Source organism: Varanus komodoensis, unplaced genomic scaffold (genome assembly GCF_004798865.1).
Source record: "Varanus komodoensis strain SLA01 unplaced genomic scaffold, ASM479886v1 scaffold59_3, whole genome shotgun sequence".
NCBI lineage: Eukaryota > Metazoa > Chordata > Lepidosauria > Squamata > Varanidae > Varanus > Varanus komodoensis.
In genome coordinates, this window is record NW_025336222.1 from 175,572 (window position 1) to 200,151 (window position 24,580).

Here is a 24,580-nt window from a genome sequence, read left to right on the forward strand (position 1 = left end):
TCATTATCGGACCCGACAGACACCCTATTCTCCTTCCAGCTGCCCCACTATCATACGGTAATTTTGAAAATAAATATCTCAGTGTTAAAGTTAATTCAGAAAGGTGCGCATTCATAATGGGCAACCTCCCCCGCCTTAGTGCTTAGGACCCGGGCTGGTGGAGGGCACTTTTCCATCACTTTTAAACCATGTCTTCTCTGCCGGCGCTGCAGCGTCTCTTTCCTTCCACAAGTTGTTTGCTGTTCCCCACCCACCCACCTTGCGTGAGCTGACCCAACTTTTCTGCCTCTCTGTTTTTCTTTTCCCGCCAGTACTTTGGGGCCCACCTGCTCAAGACCGTGAGGCTCCTGCGGCTGCTGCGGCTGCTGCCCAACCTGGACCGGTACTCCCAGTACAGCGCCGTGGTGCTCACCCTGCTCATGACTGTCTTTGCTCTCCTGGCGCACTGGGTGGCCTGCATCTGGTACTTCATTGGGCAGCGGGAGGTCGAGAGCAGCCCCTCCCAGCTGCCAGGGATAGGTGCGTGCCTCCTGCCTGTGCCATCTTTCCGTGTGCGGCCGGTGTGGGACTCAGTGGGGCGCCAGAATGAAAGGCTAGGCCAAGGCATGTGCAACCCGGAGCATCGAGGTCTGCTAGGCCGCAAACTGTTCTGATGGATAAATAAGCCATGGCAGGGCCACTTGCACTCGGGGTGGGTGGGCAATGAGTAACGAGAGCTGTGCTGTATCAGAGCACAGGTCTGTCTGCCCCAGTACTCTGCACACCTGGTGGATGGCCGTGCGGACTCTGCCGGCCGCACGGGGCAAGTCGGCAAGCGCCGAGGGCAGCTGCAGCTCTCCAGATTAATGAGCAGAGCTCGTGCTGAAGTGCTCGCGGCTTGATGCACAGTGTTTTGTCCTGTTCTTTCAAGGAAGGAAATCAAAGCGAGACCCAGGCCATTCCCAGTGTGGCGTTTATGGACCTCTTCCTGAACTTTTTGGAAAACCTTTTTGTCACACGCTTCCTGATGCCTTTCTTATGTCTACTCTCCCTCATGCCAGAAGAACTCACTGGGGAAAAGAAGTGGGGAAAGGGAGACTTGGTTTGCTACTCCCTTCTGTCTTCCCACCTTGAGATTGTACTCCTTCCCCTGGAGCCCCTGAGGCTAAAGGTGGCCTGAAGTGTCAGGTCAAAGCCTGGCACGTGGCTGGCCTTTCCTACTTCAACGTGGCTGCAGGCCTGCCCAGGAGACTGGAGGGACCCCCAGCTTGTCTGTGCTTGGATTGCCATGCTTCCAAAAGTGTTTGTTTTGCTTTGCTAAAACTAGCTGTGAGAATCAGCTGTGCAGTGGTCCATTTTGAAGGGCAGGTGCTCGTCTCGGCAACCCCCACAGCCCTTCTCCTTAATATGCAGGGCTCAGTGCTCATTTGTCTCTGTGGGTGGCTCTTTTGCAACGCTCCTAGGTCTTTAGTTCCCCTTCAGGGCCAAGCCACCCCAAATGCTGTGCATTACACAGAGCTAGCATCTGAAGAAACACTCACACAGCAATCAACACATGAGCTGAGAGGGGTTCACCTCCCCAGGTGGCAATCGCAACAGCTGTGTGAGTATAATACTCATTAGCTGTAATACTCAGTGCAACCTCCACTACATAGCTCTTGATTCCAGGCATTGAGGGTGAGCATCCAGGATCACCTTCACGCCCGCTTCTTAACCCCCAGAGCCATTTGGCTAGCTGCTGCCAGAAGCCAGATGCCGATTCAGCACTGCTCTTTCCTGGCTCTCTTGACCAAGATGCTGTGCTGCTGGAGGGACAGGCCTTCAGGAACTCGGGGTGTGCTGGGAGGGGTCTTCTAACCTGGCCTTGCTCTTTCCACCCCTCCCAGGCTGGCTGCAGGAGCTGGCTCGCCGCCTCGAGAGCCCCTACTACCTGGTGCAGCGGAACAGCAGCGGCGAAGACGATGCCGCCAACAGGACGAGCCCCAGCCTGAACGGCAGCATGTGGGAGCTGCTGGGAGGGCCCTCGCTGCGAAGCGCCTACATCACGTCCCTCTACTTCGCCCTCAGCAGCCTCACCAGCGTGGGCTTTGGGAACGTGTCGGCAAACACGGACTCGGAGAAGATCTTCTCCGTGTGCACCATGCTGGTGGGCGGTGAGTGCGGCACCTTAGCCTCGTTGGGCTTGTGATGAGCAGCGGCAGCCGGAGGGCACGGCCAGGCCCCGTCTCCATGTCTTCCACTTTCCCTGAGCTTCTGGGCGCTCTGGTCAACATGACAAACCTTCGGCTATTATGGTTTTTGTTTTGGTACAAGGCCGAAGCCAGGCAAAGTGGTTCTCCTGGCCTTAGGCCCTTTCCTTGTGGCAGAAGGAAGCAAGACAGCCTTTTGGGTTTCCATTGTTCAGATGGAGGAATTAAACAAAGTGAAAATGGCCTGTTTAACTTGAGATCCTAAACCTGACGATTGGATGAGAGAATGTGAGAACAGCCAAGATCAGAGAAGGAGTGAAGGAAAGAGCAAGGCCTTCTATTAGGCTTCTCTGTGGCCAGCTTTCAACAAAGCTCTTGCAAGTGGCCCAGGCAGTGGTGTCATCACCATGCATGTATGTCCCCCCCTTTTTCATCCTGTGAGGAACCCAAGGTGACTTGCCTAGCTCCATTTTATCCTCACAACAACCCTGTAAGGTAGGCTATGTCGAGAGGTGTGCTTCAGTGCCAGATGGGGACTAGTACCCAGATGTCGTAGGCCCCCAGTCCAACACTTTAACCACCACAGTCGGCAGGGTTTGTGGCATTTTGGGGCAGGAAGAGGAAGGCCCAGGCACTTAGCTAAGGCCCAGGCTCCCACCTGCTACCCATCCCATAAATCAAAAGTTGAAAAGTTCAGCATGGAGAGTTCTCTACCCAGTTCCAGTTTCTAGCACCCCAGTAAAGCCTCTTTTAAAGCCTAAACCTGGGGGAGCAGTGCAGTTTTGGAGAGGAGGGTTAGCCTTCCCAGCAGCACTAGCACCCCCTGAAAATGGCCCTGTGTGCTGTAATTGGGCGTTATCATCACTGGAGGCTTTTACGAAGCCCCACCTGTCACTTGGAAAGAGGAGAAATCCCTTCGCTCCAGTCTCTGGATGAAAATATGGCCCGTGGGCTGGAGGCTGCCCATCCCTGTCCTATGGGTACACACAAAAAGATGGAACCCCCCCTCACAGCCACACTTAGGAGGCCAAGAGGACAGTCTACTCACGAGGACACATTTTGGGGGAACAGGATGTGCCATGGGGCCCACCTATCACAGCTGGGAATGTGACCACTTTGTTTCCGCAGTCGTTCATTTGCAGGCTGATCTCTTCAACTTCATCTTAGGGCTGCATGCATGCTGCAGAAGGAGACTGGAAGGAAGGGATCGGGTTTTGAAGTGGCAGAATGGATTATGCTATTTAGAGACAGCAGGTAGAGAGCACTGGCAAGCAGAAAACTGGTGGGGCAAAAAGCAAGCTGGGTGAGAGTCTTTCACCTGCAAAGCTGCTTTTTAGCTTGCAGGTGGGATTCCTGGCGAAGGCCCCTCCTAAATCATGATCCAGCTCTTGCAGTCTGAAGGGGTGCAGTCCATTCTGCATCTTGTTGCTGCTCTGTTCTACGGCATGTGTGCAGGCTAGGCCAGAGTTAGAATCATAGTTCAGTAGAGTTCGAACGGGCCAGGAAGGCCATCAGGTCCACCCCCCCTGCTGTTGCAGGTCACCATATTACCCCATCCCACTCAGATGGCTGTCCAGTTTCTCCTTGAATGTCTCTAGTGTGGGAGAGCCCACCAGCTCTCTAGGCAGCTGCTTCCACTGCTGTATTGCTCTGACAGTGAGGAAGCTTTTCCTGATGTCCAGCCTGAATCTGGGCTGTCACAGCTTGATTTGATTAATCCATGCCCTGCACTCTGGCATCAGCAAGAAGAGATCTTGACCTTCCTCTTTGTGACAGCCTTTGAGGTACTTCTAGAGGGGATATCCTGTCCCTCCTCAGTCTTCTCTTCTCAAGGTTTAACATGCCCAGTTCTCTCAGTCTTTCCTCACAGGGCAGCATTTCCAAACCCTGGATCATTTTTGCTGCCCTCCCCTGGACCCTTTCCAATTTACCTGCATCTTTCTTAAATCTTGGTGCCCAGAACTGGACTCAGTATTCCAGGTGAGGTCTGACTAGTGCGGAGTTCCTTGCTCGCAGGCAGGGAAGGCGAGAGTCTTAGCCCCCGAGCCGTGCTTACTCTGTAGGACCACACATTTTGCTCGCCGCAGCCTGTGCCGCGTGCCTGGTTCCACCTCGCCGAGGTGCTCCATGGCACTGGGGGGATGGGACAGGGCCTGTCGTGCAGCACAGCTGCCCCGGGTGATAGTTGCCAGACTAGCTTTGGTCTTGTTCTCTTCTCTTCCCTCGCCGCCCGCCTGCCACCCCAGCCTTGATGCATGCTGTAGTCTTTGGCAATGTGACTGCCATCATCCAACGCATGTATGCCCGCCGCTTCCTGTACCACAGCCGCACACGTGACCTCCGCGACTACATCCGCATTCACCGCATTCCTCCACCGCTGAAGCAGCGCATGCTCGAGTACTTCCAGGCCACGTGGAGTGCCAGCAATGGCATCGATACTCGGGAGGTGAGCACGGAGCCCGCAAAGGCCTGGACTTGGGGGTGTGATGAGCAGCTTCCTCCCCTGGAGCACCGGGCCACCTCCAGGGAGGATTAGGGGAGACAGAGCAGGCGGTCAGCATGCCCTCTTCATGCACGGACACTTCCAGGATGGCGGGGAAGAGGTTCTACCAAGCGAGCCTTCCCCAGCCTGATACGTCCCGATTTTGTGGGCTGCAGCTGCATCAGCCCCAGCCACACGCCTTAAGTCTGATTGTGATAAAGCAAGCTGTTTCCAGCCATTTGGATGCTGGTGGATTTGTGTGAGCTTCCCTCCAGCAAGAGAGCAGCAAAATAATACCAGAATGCTGCACCAAGTACAGCCATGTCAGTTAGTCAGTTCAAGTGGACCTGACTTGGTTGGCATATTTTACTCCGCTTCTGCTGCTCATGGAGAGAGTCCTGAAAAGGCTGGTGTCTATGAGGCCCATGTCACATGCTGGATCAGTGTAGGAGCAAGCTTGAGGAAGGCTGTTCTCTATCTGGCTCGAGCTTGGCAGCTCTGTGTTGCTCCCTTCCTCTTACCCAACCTTCCCTGAGGCAGAGGCAATTTCACAAGGCTCACCCAGGGTTATCCTTTCATGAGGATATGTTTTTTTAACACCATATCCTTGTAGGCATAAGCGCTAGAAGCTTGTGTTATAACAGCAACAAACCTTTAAAATAAAATAAATGTTCTTAAAGTGTTAGATTCATAGATGCATGAAACACGGCAGCATGTTGATCTCAGTGCATTTGCACCTCACCCTTCTTCCAAGAAGCTCAGAACAGTTGAGGTGGCGTCGTCTCATTTGAACTTTGCAGGACCCCTTGTAGGGTCATGACTGGTTGAAGGTTGCACAATGAGCTTCATGGTGGAAGGCAGGCTTCCGTGCAGATCACCCCAGTCCAAATCCAAGATGCAACCCACTGCACCACATTAGACTCTTCTGTAGTTAATGTTGCTCTTGCTCTTATTTATTTATTTATAAAATTTGTATGCTGTCCAATTGCTTGCATCTCTGGATGGCTAACAACATAGGTAAACTGAGGCCAGATTTAGACCCCGGGCCGAGGTTTTGCACTCCCGCTTCGGTTCTTGGTTACTGTACATTGAGACAGGCCCAGTCAGAATCTGTGCTCTGAATGCTGTCGCTCCCGGGCTATAATCTGGGCGAAGAATGGCCATCCCCAACATGTTTGAGCTAGGATGGCGGCAACGTGGACAAATGCTCCCCCTGTAACTACTGCTTGTGTCCCTGCCCTGCCCCCCTGCAGCTGCTGCAGAGCCTTCCGGATGAGCTGCGTGCCGACATCGCCCTGCATCTGCACAAGGAGCTGCTGCAGTTGCCCCTCTTTGAGGGAGCGAGCCGAGGCTGCCGGCGCTCCCTCTCACTCAGCGTCCGCACTTCATTCTGCACCCCCGGGGAATACCTGATCCGGCAGGGGGATGCACTCCAGGCCCTCTATCTCGTCTGCTCAGGCTCCATGGAAGTGCTGAAAGATGGCACCGTGCTTGCTATCCTAGGTACGGCGTCCCAGCTATTTCCCTCCCCACCTAACAGGGATGAGAGATGGTGTGTGGAGGTCTGGTTCTCCATCCGTGTGTGTGTGTGTGTGTGTGTGTGTGTGTGTGTGAGAGAGAGAGAGAGAGAGAGAGAGAGAGAGAGAGAGAGAGAGAGAGAGCGCGCGCGCGCACGCGCGCGCACATGCATGCGAAAGCCAGAGGGATCTAAATGTACCACTATCTTAAAGCTCCTGGCACATGGAAAACTGCAGTGGGCTGCAGGGAAACCGGGCTGGGTGCGAAGCTCTCCCTGTGGCATGTGGGCTTCGGGGGCCAAGTGGGAGGTTACAAAGAGAAAAAATGCGTATGTCCAAACTCCACCACTGCATTTGAAGATGGTGGCACCAATCTTTTTCTGAAACGAAGAGCAGCCTACTGATCCTATCCTGCTCGCAGCTTTGCTTTCCCTTGCCATCAGCTGCTGCTGCTCTCGCACTCATGGGCCTGGTTGAGCTGCTTCGAAAAGAGCGGCCCTGACCGGCCCTGCCCCTGCTCCTGCTCTTGCACGAGAACTGCAGGCCCCGGCTCCTGCACACGCAGCCTGACCTATCCACCTTCATGACACTGCCCACCGAATGGGCTGGATGGAGCCTAGGCTGCCAGTGGAGGGCCACGCATTTCCCGCTGGAGCTATGCTTTTCTGGCAGCTGCCTCACTGGGGTTCACCCTTGATCCTTCGCTCTTCTTCTGCCAGGTAAGGGAGACCTGATCGGCTGTCACATTTCATCCAAGGAGGAAGTGGTCCAAGCCAACGCAGACGTGAGGGGCCTCACCTATTGTGACCTGCAGTGTCTGAGCTTGCCTGGCCTCCTTGGCAGCCTGGAGCTTTATCCAGAATTTGCCAGCAAGTTCCGCCGGGAACTGCCTTGTGAGCTCAGCTACAACCTGGGTGGAGGCAGCATCTTTCAGGTGAGGGGACAACAAAAGCAACACAGGATGACTACAATAAGTGCTGGGGGGAGCGGTCATTGCCTTCTGCAAGAGTTGTGAGTGCCTTTGTGGTTCTATCAGTCCAGCTGTCTAATTTTGACGCAAACATCAACCAGGTCTTGTGGGCATTCTGTAAAATTTGTAAATCTATAAAACACCAAGTGCAACCTGATAATAGCGTTCCAGAAGAATGGCTTGCATCCAGATTTAGGCACTTGCAAAGAGGCAGGTGGAAGGGGAATTCCCTGATTTTTCCAGCCCCCTAAAAACGCTACCCAGAGACTTGTGGGACTCTGCTGAATAAGATAAAGTGTAGTAGAGTGACATAGGGAAAGGAGTCTTTGCAAAGTGGGCAGAAATACCTTCCCTCAATGGAGGGCAGTTCCTGGATGCAGCCCTATGGGTGGAATCTAATCCAGCCACTTCCCTCAACAGAACAGGGAAGGGGAGAATTCTCCCTCCTACCTGGAGCCCCATGTCTCCTCAAACCTGCTGCGGAGTATTGGGGAACCTGCTGCTGCAGATTTTTGGGGTGGAGTAAACTGCAGGGGAGAGCTTCCACTGCCTATGTGGCAGTCTGGTGATCTGTCTCACCTGATATCAGGACAAGACTGATAAAACCAGAATCAACTCAGCGCAAAGGCAGTGGGGAACCCAGCATGGGGTTCAGCGTATTTTGGCACTCTCGTTCCCCCCATGCCACCAGTGAGTCATCGTCCACCCAGCTCAGAAAGGTGGCGATGCACGATGCAAGAGCTGCTGCTGCATTTCCTTCCCCTGCAGGCCAGGTCCCCACCCCTGAACAGCCAGGACCCCACCAGCTCGCTCTCTGTAGAGGGGAAGGACATGGACACGGCGTTCCCTCCACGCCGCAGGCCTCCTTGCTTGCCCCCAGAGGCCGTGGATGAGCCCTCCAGCCCCTTGTTCTCGTCTTCCTCGGGAGGGCACAGCCAGCCAGCATCACGACCGAGTTTTCCCCGGCACCCCCCCTCTGAAACCTCCTCGCGTCCCACAGCATTGCGGCTGCACAGTGCCCCCTGCAGCGGCCCCCCAGACCTCAGCCCCAGGTAAGGAGGGGGAAGGAAAGCGGGCAAGAGAAGGGGAAAGCATCCAGAATGGGGGCATAGCACTCTGGGATGGGTCATTCCTTCCCCCTTCCCTCAACTAGCTTAAGACTCTCTTGAATTTCATATTTTTTGGATCCCAGAAGTGTTTTGATCTCTGCCTTGTCAAATACAAGGAGATGTGCTTACCGTCCCGTAACACAGAACCTTTCGAGTTCTGTCAGGGAGAATAAGTGGGGGGACATGTAAATGGGGTTTGTGTGCTGGATTACAGCTCAGTATAATATAGCACAGCCTTCCTCAACCTGCTCCCTTTCAGATGTGTTGGACTGCAACTCCCAGGATTCCCAGCCAGCATGGTCAGTGGCTAGGAATTCTGGAAGTTGCAGTCCAACACCACCTGGAGGGCCTGAGGCTGATTCAGGAGGAAGGCCGGACTTGTCTGCTCTTGTCAGGTAGCTGAGCCATCAAGGCACCTGAGCCCAGAGGCCTGCCTGCTCTATCCACTTTTCCCCTTCCCATGACTGCACTAGGTCCTAATGTTTAAAGAAAAATGGTTAAGTTTTCCTGTTGCTCCAATCACAGGCTCAGGGATTATGGGATGCCGGGCACCCTTCTCCTGGCCTCTGCTTATTAGATACTCTTTTCTTTTCCTGCGGAAGGGTTGTGGATGGCATCGAGGACGGATCTGGTTCTGACAAGCCCATGTTTAGCTTCCGCCTTGGCCCTTCAGGCCCAGACTACAGCAGCCCTTCAACCGGCACAGGTAACCAAGTACGGCATTTTCCCCGTACGGAAGACGTGTATGCATGTGAGTACACACAGGGGTGCACATGAAGGTGGTAGCAGGAGGAGGTGACAGCTGCGTGCACGATCAGGGCAAGGTGAATTATGTTTCCCTTCTTGGTGAAAGAGCCCCTCTCGTTTCCCTTCTTTCAGACAGTGGCCTGCTCACCATCCCTCCTGAGCTATCTGGTGCTGACACAGCTGAGAAACTGCGCCAAGCGGTAAGCATCTTGGAGTGCCGCCATCAATTTGCAAGAGAAAGGGTTCGAGGGGGCTGCTTAGATGCTCTCCTAGGACAGAGTGGGCAACAAAGGAAGAAAGCTGGGCAGGTGTAATGGTGAAAGGAGACTTGTAACAACAAAATACATTATAACTTGGTAGAGGCAGGAAGCAGAAACTCCTTGCGGACTTTCTAAAAAAGTTGGATACTATTTATTAATTACTGCAATAGTTCTGGTCAGTCAGTTTAGCAGATATGGATATACAGATGCTAAGCTAGAGTACTGTAACTGTCTTGAAGGATTGCAGTGGCAAACAAAAGTACGGAAAACATTACATAACATAAAAAGGGAGAAAGCCAGGTCTTGAATGCTTTTGGGCAGAGGGGTTGTTCACCAAAGAGCTCTGCTCTAGGTGAAGGGAGTATTTTAACTGGAATGCAGGCTTAGCCTAAAAGCCGGGGATGTGTTAGGGGACTAAGTCGCAAGGGGCAAAGCCAAGGGCCGATGGCAAAAGTAGGATCCATTGCACTCTCTTCTCTCCCCACCTGCAATAGGGGCTGGGCACAACCCAGGCCACAGCCTCCAGTGACAGGCTGCCAGTTCCACCACGGGGAGGGCATCCTGGAAAAAGGGAAGGCGGCTTCGTAAGGGAGGCAGTGCTAGAGCCAAGACTGGGGGGAGGGAGGTTGCCGATACTCACCCGGTTCCCCTTCTATCATTCCCAAGGTGGCAGAGCTCTCTGGGCAGGTCCAGCAAATGCGTGAAGGCCTGCACTCACTGCGCCAGGCTGTGCAGCTCTTCCTGCTCTCCCAAACGCCCAGCCCAGCCCGAGTGGACCTTCCATCCTACGGAGCCTTTCCCCACCCCGAAGCTCCTGCTACGCCCCTGCTCAGCCCTCTCCGCGTAGACACAGGACTGCCTCCAAGCTTCTGCCCCCACAGTGCCCCGCCGGCCCCCTGTCCTAACGGGGCCTGTGGCAGGGTGCAGTGGATGTGGGCACCACCCGCGGGACAGAGCTCTCCGTGGCCTGGCACGTTCTGGGCCCTGGGGCCAGGAAAGGACGCTGAAGTAGGCGCTGTTCCACCGGCCGGCCGCGGCTCGAAAGACCAGGGGAGCAGCACGCAGCAGCCGAGCCAGAGCCAGAGCGAGCGCGCCCTTCCCCGAGCCTGCTCCCCCACCGACGCAGCATGCCACACAGGCCTCGCGGACACCAGACCTTCCAGGACTCCAGCCTGCGATTCCTCAAGCCTTGAGATGGTGCTGATCAGTGCTGGGGACAGCAGGTCTCCATGCAGCGCCCCCTGCTGGTCAGAGGAGGAAGGGACAGGCCTATGAGCCTGCCTGTTCGGCTTGCTGGTTGTTTACAGAGGGACCCGTCACTGGGATCGTTTTGGTCTGGAATACTCCAAGGAAGTCATTTGTGTTACTGGGCGCCGTCCTGTTTTGGGGAACGGAGTACCCTGAGGGAGGGAGGAGTCAAAGACCCTGATCCAGTGTTTTAAGAGGGCGCTGCGGCAGCTGTCAGAATGCGGACAGAAGGCAAGGATAGAAGGCAAAGTAGCAGCTCACTGCAAAGGGTTGGAACAAGCAGCTTATCTGGGCAAAAAGCTGACAACTGGGAGCTGCTGCAACTGCCCCGCTGCCAAAAATCAGGCCATCTTGTCTGGATTGTGCATTTTACACTCAAATGCCTGAAATATGCAAATACACGCACGCACACACGACCAGTTTTGGCTACTCTTCCTTCAGGCAGCTTGTGAGGCATTGGGAGTGGGGCAGGGCAAGAGTGAAAATCCCACTGCCCATGCAAGTCTTCTGATGGGAGGTCAAAGGAGCGCCTGAGCCCATATGGGGTTGGGTGAAGGCAGGCACACTTTTTAATAAAATAAATAAAATAAAATCTTATAATAAAAGATTTTGAACATTGGCCTCTTGGTATGCAAGCCACCTGCTGTTGCCTGGGGTTTATTGACCCTCATACAGAGCACAGAAGAGTGAAAACAGACAGTGTCCAAGGTGACAAAAGAAAACGAATGCTAGAATAATCTCTCCTCAATCAAACGAGATTGAGTTCTCATGAATCGCATGTTGCACCTCTTCTGCCCAGGTGCCCCTCTTATCACATGCACCTCTGAAAGAGAAGACTTAAGTCTGTCTCCAGAGGACAGGAAGCAGCACAAACTGGAGATTCATCACAGATGGTAAGTGTTGTGTTGGGGTGTGCACCTCCTTGGTCCAGCCTGGTGCTCTGACGCTAATACAATGGTATTGATGTTAGGTCTTGTGTTGCGTGGGATACAGCCCTCTCTTTGGCAAGAGAAAGGTGGCCTTGTACAGAAGCAGCACACCAGACAAGGATGACAACTATTTTATTAGCTTACTTGACACATACTCTCCCACTTTTCTGTTTGTGGAATCCTCCATGGAAGATTCTGCCACTCTGTCTCAAAGAGGGTCACACACAACAGCCCCACTAGCAGAGCTGGCAGAAGCAGCAAGACTCCTTCCCACACCACCAAGGACATCCAGCAAGGTGCTTCAGTTGGCTAGGGTGCTCCCTTTAGGCCTGCCTCTCCCTCTCCGACCTGTGTAGTTGATGGAGCAAGGCTCACCCTCCACAGAAGAAAAGGCCACTGAGAGATTTCAGTCCTACCCTATAGGTGGGTAGGCTGTATGAAGCTGCCTCATTGCAGAGAACAAGGGGGTCCCTGCTGACACAGTGAGTAAGGTGGGGAACCCACAGCACAGGTCCAGGGATGCTTTCCGTCCGATCCGAGCCTCAGGGCTGGGCAATTTTGGCTGCCTCTGCCTTGATGAGTGCAATCAGGTCTTGGTTGATGAGGAAAACAAAACGCAAGCTGGCAATCTGGAGGAGGAAATGGTTCTCAAATTAGAAGAAAAGTGGCAGCAAGCAGAGAAGAGACAGCTGCATCGCTGCCTAGCCTGCCCTAGCCGTTTCCCTACCTTCCTGAGGCACAGCCCATCTTAAAAGGCCTAATGCCCCTGCCGCCAACCAGAAGCCTCTCAGGATAAATTGATCTCAAGACTTTCCTGCCTCCTAGCTAGCACCACATTTGCCTTAACAGTAGCTGAACAACTCACTCCCTTCATTTATAATATCCAGGATCAGGTGGCTCTGTGCAAACTCAAAAGTAGGAACAGCCAGATGCGAGCAGAGGTTTCAGGTGGACCTGCTACAGATGTGCTCTGGATAACACCTCTGCCATCTTATACAACTCCCACAGCTGGGAGGGCGATTCTCAGCTCTGATGCATTTTCGCCACACGGCCGCCCGCAGCCCCACCTCAAGGCTCACCTCAACCACCGAGTTGTTGCTGAGTTTCCATTTGCTGCCACAAAGCACAGGGCGCCCATCAACATAAATGGGCCGCCGGCCTTCATTTGCTAGGAAGAAGTCGCCATTGTTCTTCAGCTTGATGACACCTATGCAGGTGGAAAGGAGAAGAGAAACGAAGGTGGTGAGACAGGAAAAGCCTCTGCAACTGCTTGCATGTAATGCCCCCTAAGTTCAGGCCACAGGCAACACGCACAGAGCTTGTGATCATAGGTGCCTGGACACACAGCCCATTTTTCAACACTATTTTTACTAGAAATGAGAATATTCAAAAGTGAAATGGCCAAATTAATAGCACCAGCTCAGCCGGAGGCAACGAATTTTAAAACTGTGCAAGCTGAGAAGTGCCACCGAACTTGGACTTTTCCAATTGAGTTTTTATTTTTGAATACTAGGAAAACTTGAAAGTTGACTGGAATGCCTGGTCACAACATGGGCCATGAAGGCAGTGTCATCTGCCCTGCTTTAGGGAGAGCTGCAGCACCTGCTCTCACACCCCACAGGTTGCAGATCCGCCCAGTGACCACCCCTAAGGCACCTCAGTACTACAAGGCTTTTGGTTCAGGAACCATGGACCGAAACCATATGCCTGGCTTCTCAACCCTACTCTGCCACAGCCTTCCCTTTCAGCCGTAGCGCAGCTTCTTCACACAGCTTGCCCCACACAATCCTTCTCTTCCAGCCACTAAGAGGCAGCAGCCCATTTTCAGTACCTTGCTTGCGAGATATTTTCCAGGCCGGTCCCTCCAATGCTAGATCCACATCAATCTGATTGTCTTTGGTGGCTCTGCCAAGTGTGATCTGGAAGAGGAAATGAGCAAAATCGTTCACACTCTGCATCAAGGGAATCAGAACTGAATTTACACTCTAAAATGCACAGTGGAGTTGTTATTTGATAAGATGCATTTAGGATGTTAGGGTGGCCAGTGAGGGTAACTTAAGAACAGCAGAAGTGAATGGCTATATGGAAAGCCTGCTTTAGTCAGAGTAAAGCCTAGAATTTTCTTAGGATGCTGAATTCTGCAACAGATACCACATTAGCTCCAAGTAGCACAGCAGGAGATTACGAGAATCTGCACAATCCTGCTTACTATTATCCTGACCGTAGAATTTTGTCTTTCTCCAAGGTAGTCCACTCAGAAGGTGCCATTACCTTCTACATTAAAATCTGTTCTTTTCTAGAAGGTTCAGTTCCTCAGCAATACGCACACACAGGAAGTTACTTCCTGCTCACAGGAAGAACAGAGTTCGCTAACTCATGAGAATGCACCAAAATCAAATGCTATTACTCATTAGAAATAGTTGGGATTTCTGCTTGAATTCATTAAAAGGAAAATAAGGGGAGAATGTTCAAACATGGACTCAGAGTCTTTGTTACTCAACCACTTCAACTTGCTCAGCTTCAGAAACCCCAAGGAATTGAACTAAAAAGCGGACTCACCTCCCGGGAGCGCATAAGATAACGCACCATCCTTCCACGCAGCACAGCCAATGTTTGGTTATCGAAATCAGGGGAGCTCATTCCTGGAAGGAAATATGAGGGAATTGCTGTACAGGGTCTTTGGAAGAAGGGAGTAGCTAACAGCTGAGTTACAGCAATGTGGGGGTGGGGTTGTTTTTAAAGCTCAAAGGCAATATTCTTCCGGCCATGTCTCAACCCCGCAGTTAGCCTCGTACCCCTATTTGCTCCCACAAGATGTAGCCTGAGGGACCTTTCTCACCTGTGATGCTATCCACCAGCACCTGCCATTTGTGCAGCTCTTGCTCCAGCTGCCGGATTTCACGCTTCTGCCTTCTGTCAGCCACAGTCAGCTCTGCAAGGAGAAAAGCAGCAAGCATGACACACAGGTATTTGAATGAAATGCAAAGCAAGGGTTAGTTGAAATACAGCATTATCACAGGCCAAAGGAGAGGTGTGTACGCTGGAGACCGGGGCGTCTGTTTGGCTTTTGTCCAGGTCCACTAGGCAAGAGTGGGGAGCTGAAGAGGGAGAACAGCAACCGTGCAAGCTTATGCGTATCTGCTTGGGAGTAAGTAACACTGGGCGCAGCGAGATCGACTCCCAGATACATCTGTGCTGGACTGCAGCCTATGTTTCCTTACAGACGGAAGCCGGGAGCTTGGCCACGATGTTTTCCTTAACTGCCAAAGGAGGATTCAAGGCTCATACAAGCCATCCTGATTTTTAAAAATCCAAAAGCTGCCTGTTTTGGACTGGGATATGGTAGTCCACACAGAGCAATTACACAGAGCTATGTAGCGAGGGGGCAACGTGAGGAGGGCGCTCCGTTTGCTCCACCCGCTGCTCCACAGGGCAACAAGCAGAATCCCACTCACCGTGCTCCAGCACCTCATCCCGTACATCCCTAGAGAAGAGAGGGAGGAAAAGGAGGTTAGGCCCCCGTGGACTGCCAAGGGCCCTTGCTAGTGCCAGGCCTAGTCCTGCCTATCCACTGCCTTGCTCCATTTTAAAAAGCAGCTCTTTAGATCCACTGCCAGCCATGGAAGCTGGGCTGCTGGGGGCTGAACAGGGAGAAAGAAGCCTTGTGCTGCAGTCTGAAACTAGCATCTGACCAAGCCCTGGCAGGCTCACATCTGAGCACCGACTCTCCCACAGATCCAGTGGGCAGCCCTGGGGGCTCAGGCACACAGTTTCCTTTCTGGCCCACCGGGAAGCGTGGTGACCTGCCCCAGGCTGCTGCAGCGAGCCTTCAGGGAGGTCCTTCCGCACCCAAGCCCAGCCAGGCTGGGCTGCAGGTGCACAGAGGTCCAGCGCTGGGGCTGGGGGGCAGCTGACCCTGCCCACAGGCCTTTCACTTACTTCAGCTTGCTGTCATCTATCATGTCCTCGGCGTCGGAGAAGTTGAGCACCTGGTCTCCTTTGGGCAGTGGCTGCACTGAATGCGACCAGAGAAAGCAAACGGTAGCTTAGCCTCCTGACACGAGTTTTGGCTTCAGACAGTACTGGGGAGCAAAGAGGACTGCCTTACCTGTTTGATCATCGAGGAGGTAGTACTGCTTCATGAGCTGCCAGTGTGTTTGCAAGACCTTGGCTGTGCGTGAGGGGTAGAAAACCTCCGGGTGTTTGTGCAGTAGGTCCTGGAATGTATCCAGAGTGGGCTGGCTGGTCTGGGGAAAAAGCAAGAACATGTCGGCCCACGAACCACTGCTGCAGCAGCAGCTTTTGTGTTAACCTTCATTAACAGGGATCTCAAGCTGGCTTGAAACAGAGGTGTGGAACGGCTCTGTGTGCCAGCTTCAGGTTTTTCTTAAGGGATCATTCAAAATTTAGATACAATGACACAACCTTTGAAATGTTCCACCTTGGTACATAAAAACAAAACAAAAAAAAAATCAGAGAGATCCAAATTAGTACCTACATAAAGAAAAATTAGTTGGTATAAGCCAACACTGGTGGCAAGAAAGCCATCGTGGCAGAGCCTCTAGCAAGCAAGACCTGGTGGGAAAGGGGAGATTCGAAACCCTGCCTTGCTGCATGGTAAGGTATCTAGGGCTACGGATTCATGCACCCAGGTGCTGATCCTTACCGAGCCCACTTTGCTCAGCAGCTGCTCTTCTGCTTTGCTGAAGAGCACTTTGCTCTGCATAGAGGCAATGGCTTCGGGATGGAGCTGCCGCATGGCCTGGCAGGAGAGTCTGGAAAAGATCAGAGAGAAAGGGACTCAAGTCCACTGATTAGCAAGAATCAATGGGAGCAGTTGCCCTTGCCAGACTGCTCCCAGCAGCATTCACCCAGAGGGTGGGGGGGGAGGGGGGAGGGAAAGAGATTGTGCCAAACAAACATCTGGGACAATCAGATGACTTGCAGGTGTGAAAGAAAAGCTCTGGGCCATTAGCTTCCCATTTCTTTGGAGGGGCTTATGAGGAAAAGCCAAAAAAAAAAAAAAGATACCCCTATTAAGGAAATCCTAACTCTTGCTGCAGAGGTGGGGTTTCCCTCCCATCTGTAGGGGTAGAAGAATTAAGACAGAAGGAACAGTGAGGGAATCAGCTGAGCACTGAGGAGAATGAAGACAGACAAGTGCCTCCAGAGAGCAATGGTGTTGAAGGGAAACATTAAGTGATCTAGTATACAAACACATGACTCTCCTTTTCAAGACTGTACTTGAAAACAACTCCCAGGGATCTCAAAAGAATTTACTTCCAAGCAAACTGAGGATCTCTGGAAAGGACAGCAATGCACATTCCTCTTCCAGTACGACAGAATGCTTTGCCTCTCGCCACTCCTCTGCTGGACGTAGGCCAGGGCTGTCTGACCCTTCCCTTTCCTTGGAAACAAGGCATTCCCTGGTAGAAACCTAGCCTGTAGGAGATCAGGAAGCAATAGCACCCACTCTGAAAGCCACGGTTGTGTGGGCAGCAGGACTTACTTGGAGATAACAGGGTCGTAGAGCAGAGCATACCATCTCTCCTGGATTTCTCGAATGTTAAAGCGACAGCTGAACTTCACTCCGAGGTGCACAGAGGTTAAGTCATTGGTCTTGAGAGAGAGAGAAGAAAGGTGATTCCTCTTTCATTCCTAGCATGCAACAGACATATCCCCATTTGACAATCCAGGGATTCACACTGCAATTCACCCAGGGGCCCAAGGCTAGGATAAGGGGAGCAAGTAAAAAACTTGCTCTGGATTGAGACAAGCAGAATATTTCAAAAAGGCACAAAAGAAGCCGACTGGCTTGAAGTACTTTCAGCTTGAACAGGACACAGTGAAAGATTAAGCAAGGGCCTTGCCCAACATTGGAAGTGTGAAGAACCACCTACCGACGAACTGATTTTAAAAAAGATCTTGGACTGTGCCGAAATGGACAGATTGACACTGTCTCTGAAGAAGAAAGAAGATACAGACCTCTATCAAACTTGGAATTCCTTTTATTATTGGCTAGAGAAATGGGACTATGCATAGCTTTAAATATGTTTATGGATTATCATAAAAAGAAAAAGTATGCGGGGCTGACCCAGTTGGTCTGATGTTTTTGATGACTGATGATTTTTTAGTTTCTTTTTGTTAGGTTTGTTAGTTAGTAGAAAATAATAATAAAACTTATTTATAAAAAAAAGAAAGATTAAGCAAGGGCCAACAAGCAGTCACAGTGGAATGCTGGGAAGGAACAGACAGAATTATTACACCGGAACACATATATGAAGCTGAACTTCACTGAATTCATCTGCCTCAGTATTGGTCTCCACTGCCTTGAAGCAGCTTGTCAGGAAATGTGGAAACACAAGCACCCAGAGTGCTTGTCAAGCAGGTCCAAGAAAGTAGTCAGGCCCAGATAGGTATGGATCATGGTCTCACAGCATGCGATTTTAAAGATCCACAAACAGAAGGCTACTTTGGAGTTTTGCACAAGCCATGCTAGACTTCTTGAAGGAAAACTGACAGATGCAATTCAAAAACTGCTCCTGAACCAAGGTGAATCCTGAGGGATTTTAAAACAAACTAGCAAAGCACTTGGCATCTGTCCCTGGACAAACCCTGCTCCACTACCTGAAGCACAGCATTGATCAGCAACAGATCATCGGTGGGTTTCCAGCGGCCCAAGTCCTTGGTGACCTGCAGGGGTTGCTTGCTCTTCTTCATCCGCTTGGTGAGGCTGGGATTTGGCGCCGGGCTGGGAGTAACAGGTGCAGAGATGGATTTGGACACCTGCAGGGGCACAGAGGCCAGCATACAGATCATGGCAGACACAGCATCAAGAGAAGCCAAAACGTACCAGAGAATGGAATCACAAAAGTGGCCACTGACCAAGTTCACAGCAAGGTAATTCAGGGACTCCTACAGCAGCAAGAGAAGGCCACCCCCAGCCAATGAGGCCCTGAGCAGGGCCAGAGCATGGCATTCAAAACCAGCAGGCCACAGCTCTTCCCCAGCAGGGCACGCAGGTCAAGCAACTCACCTTCTTCTTTTCACTGGAAGAGGGCTCGCTGCCCGAGCAGCGTCCAGGCTCCACGCCACTAGGCCCCTTGGCCCGGCTGGATGATTTGGCAAGGCTGCTCTCTACCAGCTCATCATCAAACTTCTTCCGCTTGATGAACCTAGAATGGTGAACATCCACATTGTCCTACCATTACACTCACGCCGCTCCTCCCAGTGCCCACATCAACACCCCTGCAGGCCAATGGGTTGTCGATAGGTTGTCTGGGAGGCTGAGTTTACAGAGAATTCAGCTGGATTCTTCTTCACTGAAAGGAGCTTGTGAGAAAAGTTGGGCCTTACAGGAAAATTAGCTGCATACAGGATGCGTGGAGCATCTTTTTGTTTTTAAAGCAATGAACATCAGAACATCTGGTATTTATATCAGAGGTGCAGAACTTATTTTGGCCCAAGGACTAAACAGCCATCAAAAAGTTCCCATGTCAGCCAGAGTACAAAACCAGCAGCATCACTCTGTCCCCATCCACACCATCCTCACACACCACTCATGCAAACATGCACATCTCCCCAGTCTACTGTAAGAACAATAAAATGGCACCAGGATCTACATTTACGCAACTGCGGCAGTCTCCAAATTAGAGAGCTGCTCACACACCATGCGTCCTCCTTTTCCCTAGGCCACCATGCCAACCACACCAAGATGGTACCTGGAAGAACTGCGCCGTTTTGGAATAGCCCCGGACACCTGTGAGGAGCTCCTCTTTTGTCCTGCCAGAGACTCTTCGTCTTCAGAGCGGCTCGCTGTGCCTGACGCCATCAGTCTGGAATCCAGCACGTCTGCCACAGGAAGAACAATGCAGAATCAGTGCTTTGTGTGGCCACAACAACTCTGATTTGATTCCATGATGGACCAATGCTAATTATTGGTCTGTGCGTGGCTTGTCCTGTCATCTGAACCCAAGCAGCATGACTTATCTGAGGGGGAAAGAAGCCTCAAACCACCCATGGCCTATTGTCAGGTTAAGGGCTATTTCAGCCTCAAAAAAAGCCATGCTGCTTGTTTGAGGAGTCCAAATAGTTAGTATTTTCACTCTTTCAAAATGATTAAGCCAGCTTTGCCTACTTGACGCCATCAGGTGTTTGAGATTTTGGCTTCTATCAGTCCCAGATAGTACGGCCATTGGTCCATGCTCATAACTGTAGTCCAAAATATCTACAGAGTACCAGATGGAACAGACTGGAGTATGGATTTGTGTCCAGGCAGCCCCAGACATTTCAAGGAACTTAGTTTGTGTTACATCCCCAAAAATCACTTAAAGCCTTCCCCATCTGGGTTCTTTCCTTACATTTTGGATCACATCTCTCCAGATCCCCAACCGTTGGTGATGTTGTCAGACTGACGGGAAGTACAGTGCAAAATATCGGCATGTTGGGCTGCTTCTAGATATACAGCTACTATTCCTTTACTTGCAAATGTATCACTGATTTCTGAGGAACTTTATTCTAAGTCACCAAGTATTTATTTATATCCAGCCTTTTCCCTGCAAGGAACCTGACGCAGCTTACATAATCCACCTCTCATTTTATCCTCACCGCAACCCCATGTGGGAAGGACTAGGCTGAGGCCCAAGGTCACCTAGTCAGCTTCTCCAGAATCCTGGTCCAACATGCTGTACCTACACTATTATTATTTATCAGAGAAGTCACTATAGTTATCGTTTGACAGAAGAGTCCTTCTGTGGCAATGGCTTTGTGGGACACAGCAGAGTGCGGTGAGCAGAATATTAGCCTTGAGCTTGTTTTCCTTTGTCTTGGTTTCAAAGTCCTGCTCAGCTTTGGACCCACTACATGGCCTGATGCTCAGCTTCAGCTGCCCATCTGTAAAATGAACAATACACTTTCTACATAGAATCTGCACTTAAATTGTTTGGTGGTTTGTTTGTGGGGTTTTTTTTGCGGGGGGCACCATCAACAAACTTTTAGAAACTAAGGATTTTTGCTATAAACTACCCACAACAAACAAGTTCTGTGAAAGGTGGTTTCCTTTTCTTAGTATTAAATGGCTGTGTAGGTCTAAAAACATCTTCATGTCCTAGAATAATTGCCATAATAAACAATTAGAATCAGTATCGCTAAAGCACAAGTCCCCTAGGAGAAAGGCTCTAGTAGAAAAACTCATAGCATGGCGATCTGGTTCACATGAACAAAATAAGCTGCTGCAGCTTGTTTAAACTGGGTGCTATTAGCTTAATTACCATCTGTGTGTGAAATAACCCTCGAATGGCCTTTTGCTTGGTTAACAAGACATGCTGCTTGAGTAGTCCAAATAATTAAATTGGAATGATTGGGTCCTTGGATTGGGTAATCCAGTACTGGGTTATATCAAGTACTGGCTGTCTACCACAAAAATGGAAGCTGATGATTTCCCCTCTTCACTCTGGGTCCCAGTGCATGTGCATTCCTCTACATCTTCTGTTGGAGGATCCTCCAAACCAGATTTGCTGAAACAACAGCAGGAGGTACTGCAGCAGAGAGGTAAGCAAGAAGTCCCTGCAAGTCTGCTCACACCATGTCAAATTTAAGCCATAGTTGTTTATCAAAAAAGAGTGGGAGGAATTGATTGTGAATACAGAAGGAGGGTTAAAAGGAATAAAAAGAATCTTTTAGATGTTTATACAAGGGCATAAGGCAAAAGTTAGTGTAAGGATGATCCCTTGGACAGAACACTGGAGGATCAGACATTACAACAGCCATTTGTGTGTCTCATCCCAGCAATTTTTACAACAACCTTGTAAGGTTAGACATCATGTTGATTCCACCTAGCAGAGGAAGGGACTGAGGTTAAGAAAGCACAGGTAGGCTAAGGTCACCAGCAAACACATTGTTGTATTTATTGAAATCTGTTGTAAGCCATCCAGAGACACGGAGTGATTGGACAGGTTAGAAATATCACAAATAAATAAATAAATAAATAAAGGTTGAGGGGGTAGCATCTGAAACAGTGGCCTTTTATCTCATGCTATTATGCATTATCTTATTTATGATATGCTGCCTAACAGCACTTCTATTCTAATGGTGGCTAATAGTCCATAGCAACTAAGACAACTGCAAGCAGTTTGCTAGAACAGCAGACACCCTAAGAGGGAGCAGCAACAGCACAAAGCTCAAATGTTGCCTAGGAGAAAAAGGCTCAGATAAATATATTTTCTTGGTACCAAAGTGTGTCTGAGTAAATGCAAGAGACTTGCTAGGGTAGGTATAGTGAAATGCACACCTGTGTCCCTAGGATGATAGGCCACAACTAAGGTTACAACCTGCATCACTTCAGAAGGCAGGCTCCAACCAAAGAAGACCCTCCAGGGATGACTCTGGAAGACAACAGTCCTTCAGATAACTGAAACAGGGTCTGAAAGATAAGCATCAGAACTTTGAACTGTGCTCAGAAATTGTCCCAGCAACCAGAACAGCTGCTTTTAAACTGGCATGACATATTCTGTTGGGCCAATCATGATTACTTTAGCAAATCTATTTTGAACTACTTGAGGTTTTCAAGAAGGTATCAAAGGCGGCACCACTTAGAATGTGCTACAGTTACAGGGTTCACAAATGGCTTTGACTGCCTAGCCAGCCATTCTACTAATCCCCTCCCTTGCATGTGCTACTGAAAGGTGCTTTCTACCATGGATGCCACTTGAGACTCTAGTGGCAAAAATGGACTGGTGATGAAAGTGTGCTTATTCCTTTAAGGGCAGTTCAAACCTTTATTCAAAACAGGCTGAATAAACCTCCCTACTCAAATGGGCCATCCACCAACAGTACCTCAGTCTTGCCAGGACTGAGGTTCAGTTTACTGGCCTGCATCCAGTCCATCACTGATTGTAGGCACTAATTCAGCACAGCTTCACCTGAATCAGATGAGAAGATGCAAGGAAGGAACTAGGTGTGCTCAATGTACTAATGCCACCACTCTCTACATTCTAGTAATGATCTCACTCAGTGGTTTCAGGTAGATGTTAAAAGCACTGAAGAACACAGGAATCCTGCAGTATCCAGCACTGCAAAAGCTATGAGGCTGCTCTTTCTAGAACACCACCTTCCAGAACTAGCCCTCCAGGAAGGGTGGAATCACTGAAGACCTATGCCCCTAACCTGGATAGTTCCCTTAGGAGGATTACTATGACTAAAGGCACTGAAAATCATAGAGAGATCCAGAAGAATTAGCAGCCACATTTCCCTGTCCTCCTCCCATCCATTAAAATAACCAAGACTGTTTCAGTGCCAAGATCAAGTCTAAGGAACCTAAGAGGAAATATACCAGATATACTTATACCAGGTTAGACAATTTATCCACTTAGCCAAGTCTATCTACTTTCCAGCATCTCTAGAAAAAGGGGGTTTTCCAATCAGTTATTACCTGAACTTTTTAACTTGAGATGCCAACAGGTGCTCTGCTATTGATCTATGATCCTGCCTCAATGGGCCTGAAGTAAGTCAGTGGTCTCATCCAGCAGTGTCTGGCATTTCATTTCCTTGCCCAAAAAGGGGACCCTTATGACCCATAGCTGTTAAAATCCTCCAAGACCAGGAGTGGTGTTGCAGCCACTTTTTTGAAGACAGGCAGAGCCAGCCCCTCTTAGTAGCTTCCAGGAACCTGTCTCCCACTTCATTATTAAGCACAGTGCTGAAAAGACTCAGGTCAAGAGGCGTCCAGGATTCATGCCTCTGCTGAAGCAATGTATTCACTTTGTGTCTTTAAATAAAGCACTGTTCTTCACATGCTGAAATGAAAACACCAATTTAACCTTTTTTTTTAAGGGCCATTTGGTGTTGTAGCTAAACTGGCAAACTACAACCAGAAACAATTCAAATAGGGTGATGTAGTGCAGGGGCTAGCGAGGCCAACTTCAACCACAGATTCAAATCTTCACTCAGCCATGTATCTGACAGGTTGGTGGCCTTGCATTAGTCACCACTTTTTACCCCAACCTAGGCATGGCCCACTCATGGACCTCTTGCGGCCTTCAACTCCCATCAACCACATCACAATGGTGCTTTTAATTTATTTATTGCTTTAATTAGGCTTTCATGTCTCTTTGGTTGAAATCTGCACTGATTGACCTTTTTTTGTAAAGCCAGGGTACAAATTAGGCAAATGAACTCTCGACAGTATAGCCAATGGTGAGGGATTTTATGAGGCAAGTCCGAAACATATGAAGGGCCTTACGCTATCCACTCCGCCCTATTTCCGGGTAGTTGTAAGGATACAAAGGCCAAAGTAAAGATCTGGCTGTACAACTCTAAGCTCAGCAGAGAAGCGCGAGGAACTCCCACCTCCTGACCGGGCAAACAAGCGCGAGCTACGCTCCTCTAATATGCGCAGGCGCACCAGATGGAGAGGTTTCCCTCCGATACCATCGAACTGCAGAAATGCTTGAAGCGCCGCGCGCATGTGCAATTCTACCACCCACCTGCCTAGCCTCTATTGCGCATGCGCTCTCCAGCCTCAGTCGTTTTCCCGTCCTAACAGGCACGAGTCCAGATTTCCCCTGCCTACTCTCAGCCGATCTCAGAACGGTTAAAAAGCCCATAGCGCCCATGCCTCACCATTCCCGATGCTTATAACGACGACTCCTGTCTCTCTCCGGCGTCCACCTCGGAGACGCGAGAGAAAGCTGACTCACTTCCGGGAAGAGAAGCAGAAAAAGGAACAAAACCATCGTATTTCCGGTTTGTCGTAGTCAGAATTCCTGTGAGCGTTTCTCACGAATGGTTGTGTGTGTGGCGGCCATCTTGGTTAAGGGCACCGTTCTAGTCATTTTGGTGCTTAGAAAGCTAAGAAGCTGGGTGGCTATGACGAAATGTTTTCTTGGCCGCGATACCATGGCAACTGCCCCAAGATTTTTTTAATACCACTAATTTCTTGATTTATTTTTATGTCAACTGAGTTAACATGAAGGTTTCGGTTGCCAATAGATTCAGCACAGACAAAAAAAGTACTGTTCATATCCCGTGTGGCATTTTCTACCGCGTGTAGAGCGGTGGCCAGTATGGCATGAGAGAGGACAAATAGACCCTTCAGGTTCAAGAGGCAGTATTTGCCTGAGTACCCATCGCTGGGGAGCAACAACAGGGGAGA

The 24,580-nt window shown here is 50.4% G+C and overlaps 2 protein-coding genes across 3 annotated transcripts in view; one reads left to right on the forward strand and one right to left on the reverse strand.

Annotated features, from left to right (window-relative positions):
• KCNH3 (potassium voltage-gated channel subfamily H member 3) overlaps window positions 1-10,571 on the forward strand; it is a 60,202-nt gene extending 49,631 nt beyond the window's left edge. Inside the window, exons 7-15 of the mRNA XM_044449593.1 lie at window positions 312-519; window positions 1,866-2,132; window positions 4,415-4,614; window positions 5,904-6,153; window positions 6,887-7,101; window positions 7,906-8,189; window positions 8,849-8,952; window positions 9,126-9,193; window positions 9,920-10,571. Of these exons, the coding sequence (XP_044305528.1) occupies window positions 312-519; window positions 1,866-2,132; window positions 4,415-4,614; window positions 5,904-6,153; window positions 6,887-7,101; window positions 7,906-8,189; window positions 8,849-8,952; window positions 9,126-9,193; window positions 9,920-10,528 (2,205 nt within the window). The 3' untranslated portion in view covers window positions 10,529-10,571. The remainder of the gene's footprint in view (window positions 1-311; window positions 520-1,865; window positions 2,133-4,414; window positions 4,615-5,903; window positions 6,154-6,886; window positions 7,102-7,905; window positions 8,190-8,848; window positions 8,953-9,125; window positions 9,194-9,919) is intronic.
• Window positions 10,572-11,546: 975 nt separating this feature from the next.
• Window positions 11,547-24,168, reverse strand: MCRS1 (microspherule protein 1). Of its 2 annotated transcripts, none has more exons than XM_044449621.1 (14): window positions 24,049-24,168; window positions 19,152-19,281; window positions 18,467-18,605; window positions 18,058-18,216; window positions 16,940-17,049; window positions 16,097-16,205; window positions 15,539-15,677; window positions 15,370-15,445; window positions 14,886-14,914; window positions 14,270-14,362; window positions 13,990-14,072; window positions 13,262-13,349; window positions 12,510-12,637; window positions 11,547-12,059 (listed from the first exon to the last, which is right to left on the reverse strand). In XM_044449621.1, exons 2-14 carry the CDS (start codon window positions 19,259-19,261, stop codon window positions 11,973-11,975), a joined length of 1,350 nt encoding a protein of 449 aa, XP_044305556.1. In that variant the 5' UTR covers window positions 19,262-19,281; window positions 24,049-24,168; the 3' UTR covers window positions 11,547-11,972. The 2 variants fall into 2 exon arrangements, with proteins under 2 accessions (XP_044305556.1, XP_044305555.1); XM_044449620.1 differs by lacking the exon at window positions 24,049-24,168 and adding an exon at window positions 21,719-21,844.
• Window positions 24,169-24,580: the final 412 nt, after the last annotated feature.

Coding starts and splice junctions, on each gene's coding strand:
- MCRS1 (XM_044449620.1), bottom strand. CDS start 21,764: ATGCAGGTTGTAACCTTAGTTGTGGCCTATCATCCTAGGGACACAG. Junction 15,446..15,538: donor CCTCCTCGATGATCAAACAG/GTAAGGCAGTCC, acceptor GGTCGCATTCAG/TGCAGCCACTGCCCAAAGGA. Junction 12,060..12,509: donor GCAACAACTCGGTGGTTGAG/GTGAGCCTTGAG, acceptor TTCCTCCTCCAG/ATTGCCAGCTTGCGTTTTGT.